At 33.2% G+C, this 8,868-nt stretch overlaps 1 protein-coding gene across 9 annotated transcripts; it reads left to right on the plus strand.

Annotated features, from left to right (window-relative positions):
• Window positions 1–275: 275 nt before the first annotated feature.
• Window positions 276–7,308, plus strand: LOC124828688 (uncharacterized). 9 transcript variants are annotated; one of them, XR_015779707.1, is made up of 14 exons: window positions 276–466; window positions 629–673; window positions 885–987; window positions 1,629–1,715; window positions 2,304–2,425; window positions 2,860–2,917; window positions 3,127–3,240; window positions 3,740–3,862; window positions 4,435–4,561; window positions 5,186–5,274; window positions 5,818–5,916; window positions 6,073–6,278; window positions 6,355–6,426; window positions 6,645–6,782. XR_015779707.1 is itself a non-coding variant. In XM_088091391.1 (14 exons), the coding sequence occupies exons 3-14, from the start codon at window positions 906–908 to the stop codon at window positions 7,125–7,127; spliced, it is 1,356 nt and encodes a 451-aa protein (XP_087947517.1). In that variant the 5' UTR covers window positions 281–558; window positions 629–673; window positions 885–905; the 3' UTR covers window positions 7,128–7,308. The 9 variants fall into 9 exon arrangements, 8 of the variants coding, with proteins under 8 accessions (XP_087947522.1, XP_087947517.1, XP_087947518.1 ...); XM_088091391.1 differs by lacking the exon at window positions 6,355–6,426 and adding an exon at window positions 7,075–7,308 and having other exon boundaries at window positions 281–558; window positions 6,645–6,840; XM_088091392.1 differs by lacking the exon at window positions 6,355–6,426 and adding an exon at window positions 7,075–7,308 and having other exon boundaries at window positions 281–466; window positions 559–673; window positions 6,645–6,840.
• Window positions 7,309–8,868: the final 1,560 nt, after the last annotated feature.

An 8,868-nucleotide genomic window follows, 5' to 3' on the forward strand; every position in this document is an offset into this window, starting at 1 on the left:
ATTTTTTTGATAAAATATATGTTTTTATTACCGTTGTGTTAAACTTGTGATTTGTAGGATGACATAATCAATTATAATCAATGTTATGTTATTTATAAGCGATGCTACAGACAGTTTTATGAAAGTATTAAATTTTTTATAAGCGATATTAAAGAAATTATTAAATACTTATGGAACGGTTTAGCAAAGCATTGTTTTGATTTAAATGGAGGGAAGGTAAAGACAGGAGAAATGAGAGTAGGAGGATTAATTATAATTTATTATTAATAAAAAAGAAAAGTGACTGTACAGTGGAGTTACAGTGTGATGCAGAAGAAGCGTTACGCAAAACGCTTTCACTCACCCTCGACTCGCTTCTTCAAAACTCTTCCTATTTTTGCCTTCTCCCTCTTCTCCTTCTCCGCAGAGAAGAGAAGAGGAGAAGAACCTTCCAAATCCCCAAAACTATAAAACAAATATAAATAAGGTAAATCCTATTCTTCTCCTTCTCCGTCTTCTAGGGTTTCTCTTCCGCCATTGCCAATCTCATCATCACCTCCCACTCTCTTTCCTCTGCAGGCATTGCTCTCTCTTCCTCTCCATTCCTCAATTCTATTACGATTCCCTAATTTCTTCTTCTCTTTTTTAGGGTTCCCATCGCTCTCTAACCGATTCCGCCATTTTTCGCTTCCAGGTACGCCCATTCTTCTTTTGCGATCTATTATTCATACGTTTCGCCAATGCCACTTCTTCTTTTCTCTGCCTTTTCTTTCTTCGTTGCTATCTCTCTCGCTTTTCCTATCCGTCATTCGCTTCGATGTTAACCGCTATTCCTTTTCTCTGTCGCGTCAATGTTGTCTGTTGTTCTTGGATTGACGATGATCCATTGTTCAACGGTTATGCAGGTGCATTGTCTTCTCCTCTCAATGGTATGTTCCCCGGGAGGTGGGAGAATGGAAGTCATGGCAAGGCTTCTTGCTTCTGGGGGTTTCTCTCAGACAGTAGCAGGTATTTGGAGACCCTACCTTTCAGTGGCTATTAGCTGCATGTTATGCCTGACACTGTTTTCTGGATTCAGGTCATCATATTGTATATTTAATACAAATAATATAATATAATATAATTCCGCGCAACGAATATTTTTAATTTTTGGAATAAACTAGTACAAGAAGTGACTGCATTTATTTTTTTGAATGAATAAAAAGATAGAGAAGTCAAAAGAAGAAGAAAAAAAAAAATAATGGTTAATATCTTGCAGAAGTTCCATAGTTAGGAGATTAATTAGTGGGGGAAAAGTCAGATGAGGGATGTCATAGTGGCTTCTGGAAGTTATGATGCAGCTAATGGGTAAATAGGAAAAGAAAACGAGTTTATGGGTGAAAATGTCTAAAACAATGCATTCCTGTAATTATTATAGATTATGGATTAGATAATATATGCATCGGCAATGTAAATAATTTCTTATATTGCTATATCTGATGACAAATCACCGAGCCATTTTTTATTTTTATTATAAATATCTGAAAAGTTGTACTTACCTTGACTTCTGATCGATTGACGGTGTAGTTTACTAAATTCTTTAATTAATGGATTTTTCTTTCATTTTCAATGTCTGATTGAACCTCGTTTGTTTATGCATGGTTTGGAAGATGACTTTGCCCATCAGAAGTCGGCTGCTGAGTATATCTGTACAGAACTACGTGAGGCAGACGAAGCGAATTTGCTTCAGGAAGAAGGTTGTTTCAAGTGTTTTTTTTTTGTTTTGTGAATCAACCTTTTTGTAGTACAATCTGTGGATATTCCTTGGTAGATAGTAATGTATCGTCTTCATTATTTATTTAGTCCAATGTGATTTATTTGGTAGAAGAATGAATGGTAATGACTGCCATTCTGAATATCAATCGGTCTCTGTTTGGAAAAAAGCTTCTTAAAAAACTACTTACAGAAGAAGAAAATAAGACGGTAAATGGATTTAACCTCTCTCGTGAGTTATATATTAGTTTATGCTTATGAAGTTGGCTTTCAGAGTAGCTAAATAAAAGAACTTCGACCAATTAGATTATGTAATTTTAACTTACGAAATAACTTTGTATTATCTTTTTTTTTCCTTTTAACTTTTCTTTAAGAAACTTATCCTACCATAGTCTAAATGTAAATATTTTATTTTAGGGGCAACGGGGACAAGGGGCTTTGTCGAAGTGGAACTACGTATAATGGTCAAATGAACATGTTTAGTTTTGAGGATTTTTTTTTCCGGGCTTAGCTTTCGATTATCATCTTATTTCGATTTTGAGTATAATTCCTAATTTGTTCTTATTTTCCAGTTTTTTGGTCTTTGTACGATTGCCATTTCGTATTGGAGATTTTTAAAATGCTTCTTCACATGTTTTATATCTCAGATATGCATGTCTATGGTGTTAGCCCCATGACTGATGCCTTGCAGCTGGTAAGGTTTGCCTCATGTTTCTACTTTTTCTTGTTCGCTAGTGGACTAGTATTTGTGTTCTTCTTCCCAAGTGTCTGGCCTGAGATTTTATGTGGTTTCTTTATTGGTATAACCTGTTCTTATATGTTTTCATGCGGATATTATATGGCATGATATTTATAATCTGTTATTGCTTCCTATAGTTTAGTATACCTTAAATTCAGTAATTATTGCCTCTTTTTATTACTTTTCTACTGCCATATTCACAAGGATGGCACAGAGTAGCCCATCTGTCTCAGTTTGGAAACAGTTTATGCATTTTATACCAACTTTGTAGATTATATAATTGATTTAGATGTTATAAACTTGTAAATATCTTCATCTGCAGACATTAGCTTTCAGGAAGTATAATGTAAAGAAATTCATCTAACTGATTGCTTGATATCCTTTTTGAGGTATGCTGCAACAATTGCAAGAAGCCAATTAAGGACAGTCAATTTGCTGCTCATACAGGTTTTTTTTTCGGCTTCTTTTAGTATTTATAATTAAAACTTTCTTGTCTTTTTGTTGTATGTGAGGCTTTTCAAATTGTTCAGTTACACATTGAACTGCAAATGTCGATGTGTGGCTCGTTTACTACCAGCTTTCATTTCTTGACCCCCATATTTTAAAAGGTTACTGATACTGAACCTTGCTTCGCCACCCTCTCCCTGTGTTTTCAGAACTTTGTCGGTCATTAAAGCTCACAGAACAAACTACGTTTGAGCTTGATGGCAGCACCGGGAGTCGGAAACCTCCTAGGAAGGAAAAGAAAAAGTTAGCAGCTTCTTGTGCTAGTATCCTTAAAATATGAATTAATTAATAAGTTGCTAATACATTTTTAGTTTCTATACTATCATAGCTTAAGTTTAGTCTTCGGTAGTTTAATCTTCTGCTGATTTTTTTGTATAAGGTATATGACAATCATGTTTTCATAAAGGCTTATATATTTTGTAGTCTCTGAAATTAACGAAATTTTGTTTCCTGTACTTTTTTTTTCCATTTTTTGTTTGTTGGTTTTGGTGACATATAGTGACATTACATTACAACACTAGTAGTATAGTATGCATTTCTTGGAACCTTGGACCATGAACAAAGAAAAAATTGCACAGGGGCCAAAAAACAACTTTTTAAATTTTTAGGTCGACTAAAAACATACTTTAAGCCTTTATGAAAATAGTAACTTTGATTTCTTTAGTAGACTTCTTCTTTTAAAGGAGTCTTTTAGTCTTTCTTAATACATTCTAATGTTAGGCTTTTGTAACATTACTTTTTGTGCCTCATAACCCCTCATAGACCAAGCTTCGGCAGTTGGGGAGCAGAGAAGGTCTGGGTCTATGGATAATATTGACTCGGATTTGTCACAATCCCACCGGATTAGTCAAATCAGAGTGATTCCCTTTTCAAACAAGGTTAAAGGTGAAAGCCCGATTTTTTTTGTATAAGTTTTCTTCTTCATTATCAGTGGAATTCTTATACGGAAGTTTATGTATTTTCTTATAAATTCCATTTTACCATGATTCCTGCTTGTTTTAATTTTTTTCTAGATTTAATCTATTTTAAAATTATTTTTTCAAAACTTAAGGCATATTGGTGTTATTAGTTTGCTATTTCTATCACTTGTGTTGTTGACTTTCACTTTCACTGAAACCTTCAACAACTAAATATCGTTGGCTGTGGCTTTACGAGTATTTTTATGGAACTAAAATTTATCCACCCCTCTATTCTACTCATGATCATAGGAGAATATGATCTTTGCTTTTCATTGGCGTACAGGTTTAGTTCAAAACCTTTCATTATATTGCTAAACATGGATTGATTTGAAATATTATACAATGTTAATGATAGTTTGGACTGTAATTTGTCTTTGTTAAAACATATTTGATCTTTTTTGCTTGTTTTACTGTTATTGTTTGTTGATAGAGATATCTATTTTCCCATGCCCTAAGCTACTGGTTTGCTAATCAATTTGAAAACTTGATTCATTTTAGTTCCAATTTCCTTAGGACACTCTACTTGTGTCGATGGAGCATCTATGATGGATGGTACTGGAATTAATCCTGGAAATAGGGACCACCCAGCTTCTATAATGCATCCTCCAACAAAACGTCATAAATTGTATGCTTTCTTTGTTCATCTGATGTGCGCACACATGTTGTAGTATGATTATTTTGATATCATTGTCGTTAACGTTGTGGTGTAGATTAGATATTGATATTTGGAGTGTTATTATGATTCTGTGTGCCTCTGCTACCAGAAAATAATCATAAATTCATGATTACCAGAATAAATTTGAATGCATCATTTATTGCATAATACCTCCATTGCCCCCTCCTCCAATAAAGTGCTACTATCAAATGGAAAACTAGATTAAAACTGCAGATATAACAAGTTGTTAATCGATTATCAAATAGGCTGGTGTTCGGTGGGAATGACTGCCATAACCAGTATACCTCCATTGCCCCCTCCTCCAATAAAGTGCTACTATCAAATGGAAAACTAGATTAAAACTGCAGATATAACAAGTTGTTAATCGATTATCAAATAGGCTGGTGTTCGGTGGGAATGACTGCCATAACCAGTATACCTTCACTGTATTGAAAAATAAAAATTATAATTATAATTTTTGAGTTTAATCACATTTGTTTAAAACAAATGTTAGAAAATTTAATATTTACCCATTTATTGGAGTTTTTAATCATCCCTCTTCAATTTATTTCCAATCTGTTATGTTTATTGCAGGCGAGCAAACACTAGCCTACCTGTATTAGAAAGCCCTGTAACAGATTCTGTAGAGACCAAAACTCTGAGTTTCACTGATGGAATAAGTTGTAAGTGTGCAATTTTCGAGTTATTATCCATAATTATACAACTAGATAATTATCGAGTTAACTAAATCTAGCTCTGCATTCATGAATTAAAAATTGTGCACAAGCTATTACTTATGTCCATGCATGCTCAAATATGTGTAGTTATTTTCATATTTCTCAAATTCTGTTTATGTGGACGCTAAACGATGTTTAACTTTTGAGAAACTACTTGTAATTTTCACATAATATTCTTATGCCACCAAAAGTCCTCTTATGGTGTCTGTCCAGAGCAAATGACTTTTGGTCTTGCAGAGTTTTTTTCTTTTATCCTTTTCTACCTAAAAAGGTATTAATGGAATTTGTCCTTTATTATTTGTGATTTTTTCCTTTTGAACTTTTGTATGTAGATATGCACAGTGAACCCATGGTTTTTGTAATGTTTAGTCTGACATCAACGACAACTGTGCTATTGCTTTTACTGTATTATGCTGTTCGCTCATTGGCGATAGGGGGGACCTTGGTCATGGAATGAATCACCTAATTAATTTTCTGGATTCCATTTAGGCAAGGACTTGGTTGAAATAACTACTTCAGAACATGGAGATCCTAATCGAAAAATCCTTGGGCAGGTCCTTGTGCAACCTCCAAACACTACGAAGAATGGTATTAAAAATATATAATTTAAGTTTTGAAAGATATTAACTTTCGGCAGCTGGTAAAATGGAAGACCTTTCCTCCAATGTTTTTTCCTTTAATTTTTAATTTTAGTGTTTCTAATACAAGTTGGTGTTTGTAAAACACGTTTTTTTGTTGAATTAGAATTTCCTGCGCCCCTTGCTACGAAGATATTTTATTCACAAAGGACCAATCGACTGCGTGCCAGACTTCGCCATCTTTACTTCCAGAACTTAAACGAGCAATTGCGTACTGATTTGTGTCCAAAGACATCACATGCGGAGATGGTCACATTCCAAGATTCATCTCTTAGATGCCCTTCATCTTCTCAAATGGACAATGTGCACGAGGTGTGACAATCTTTACTCTTGTTTAATGCTGATCATTTAAAATTATAGGTCGAATCATGTGACCAAAGTTATACAGGTTGAATGAAATCCAATCTTTAGATGTACACATCAGACTGACAATTTATTATGTTGCAAGTTCTTTACTCAGGTGATTTTTTTATTTTTTATTTTTTATTGTTACAAACATAAAATAATGGGGAATTAGGCTTTATAATCTGCTGGCAGGCTATGAGTTTCTGTCGAAGGATAAAGGTGGAAATACATTCCATCACTACCCCCAAATCCAACTTCCCACCAAGAAAAGCTTATTTCCATGCTGATGAAGCCATCTTTGAGTATTTCTTTAACTTTTTTTTTGAAAAATAGGGTCGATCACCTCAAAAATCTGATCATATTCTTGCCAAAAGCTCAGAAGTTTGCATACTTAAAGCAGGAGGCCTGCCAAGCAGTGGTTTGTCAAATCAGTTTCTTCTCGATAATGTTTCAAGGTCTACAGCCACTCATGTTGGTTTGACTAGAAGCAACTTTCTTCCAACATCCTATTCATTTTCTAGCAACACAGGTAAATCTATTATGCTATTGAGTTGTCTTTTTATTTTTATAGTGTAAGCTAAATTTAGAAAACTAAGTAATCGTCAAAAGCCTATCACTAACTGAAGGACCGATTGAGGTGAAAGCTGACACAAAGTTGACAATTTTTGGAGTGATACTTGCATAATAAGCTGTAACATGTATAGCTTGAAGGAAAATGATTGGTATAAGTTGTTAATGAGTGTTTTTTGTTCTGTTTTTGTAGGAAATTCATTGGGAACAATGCAGCAACCAAATGGGAGTGTTCCTGTTATTTAGAAACCATGGTGGAATTTTTTTGGGTTGGTAAAGGTACAGGTAACCAATACTTGAGTGTAGGATTTAGCTCCTTTTTTGAAGCTGATAAAGTAAATTACTCAAATTGTGTATCCTGTCATCTGCTTTGTACATGTAAACTTCTGTATAAATGGATGGAAATGAAGAAATTATTAGTTCTATATCCCCAGTGTTCTCAACTCGATACTTGGTCTTCTGTTATTTATGCTTGCTAGTCATTGCATAGCAGCTTGCATCGTTCTTGATATTACACAGGTTTCTCAATACAAGAATATATTTATGGACAGATATTCAGATTTAGGATGCTATCAGCTATGAAACAGGTTCATGTCTGTCAGAAAAAGTGAGTTTTGGGCTGTTTAACAATATGATCATAATTAGACTAAAACTTCTGTTTCTCCAGTAGGAAATCTTTAATTTATTTAAGAACTGCTAAATTTGTTATTATCACAAATGTTGTATTTTGTTTTAACAATCAGTCAGGGTTCTGTATTTCTGTTTGAACTGGAGCGTCTATTTCATTTTTTGTATTCTTATTCCTAAAATTTAACTCTGTCAAATCATTGTGTTTCCTGTTGGATTTATTTTGAACCAGAAAAGAACTCCCCCAATGCAATTTAGTACTTATAGGAATCTGGAAATTTATATATATATATATATATATATAATGTATATTTGAATTTTTAATTTTGAAGTAATTTTGGAGGAAAAAGTTTGTTTTAAATGGGGGGCAGATATTCTTTTGGTGTGAGTACAGTAAATTTATTAGCACGTTGTCCTTTTGTGCAATTCCATGCTTAAAATGATCATGGAACCACATTCATTATTGATATGAATATTCACCGCATTTTGCCTACCTGTGGAAGGTTCGTGGGAGTGGAGAATCGGGTGCTCAACTTAAAATGAAATTGAGTATTTCGTTCAAACTAGTTGTTGTGCCTCTTGTGAGGCAATTTGATAAATTTTAAATAGGAAATGTAATAACAGTTGATGTTCTGTACATGCGAAATGACACCAGATATTGACTGCTCGCGCTGTCACTTTTGGTAGGAATTGTCACACCCCATTCACGTCTTCTAATATCTAGAAGCAGATTCTTCCTTTATGCCACCTGGAAAAAAAATCAGCTGGTATACCACATGGAATTTTATTAGAATAGATGATGTCATACAACGTGCTGGTCCAGACTGACTGCAACTAGGTGAATGCTTTGTTCCAAAAATCAAAGATACTTGATTTTATTTTGACTTGTGTGAAATGAAAAAGAATTATTTATTTCAGATTATACTAAATAGATTTATTTTAAAAATGTATCTTTGATATAATAATTAATTTAAGTACCTTATAAATTTTGGTTTTTTAATTTAATATTTATCAAAAAAATTTAACGACTGTTTGAAATATATTTTTGTTATTAATGAAATGATGTGAAAACTGTATTTCTATGTTTTTTATTTGTAGATAACATGTCTTTTTAATATTTTTAACTTTTTTTGTCAATTTGCTTTTTGACTGACGGGATAATTTTTACGGTAAGGAAGAATAAATAATATTGTAGATGAAATAAATAAGTTGAAAATGGGAAGAGAGAATTATTATTTTAAAATACTTTTGATTTAAGTTGTTTTCATTTGATCTATTTTTCGTCTGTGTAATAATTGTTTGAGAAAGTGGTAAAACAGTGATAAGCTGAAAACAAATAAGATACCGTGGGAAAGAAGAT

This window comes from Vigna umbellata, chromosome 5, assembly GCF_029865625.1.
Source record: "Vigna umbellata cultivar VRB3 chromosome 5, Vumbellata_1.0, whole genome shotgun sequence".
NCBI classification, from domain to species: Eukaryota; Viridiplantae; Streptophyta; class Magnoliopsida; order Fabales; family Fabaceae; genus Vigna; species Vigna umbellata.

What these genes read in the sequence shown, in the direction of transcription:
- LOC124828688 (XM_088091391.1), top strand. Translation starts at nt 906, where the DNA reads ATGGTATGTTCCCCGGGAGGTGGGAGAATGGAAGTCATGGCAAGGCTT. An exon ending in CCAACAAAACGTCATAAATT is followed by an intron (nt 4,562 to 5,185) that starts GTATGCTTTCTT and finishes TGTTTATTGCAG; the next exon opens with GCGAGCAAACACTAGCCTAC. An exon ending in TTTCACTGATGGAATAAGTT is followed by an intron (nt 5,275 to 5,817) that starts GTAAGTGTGCAA and finishes GATTCCATTTAG; the next exon opens with GCAAGGACTTGGTTGAAATA.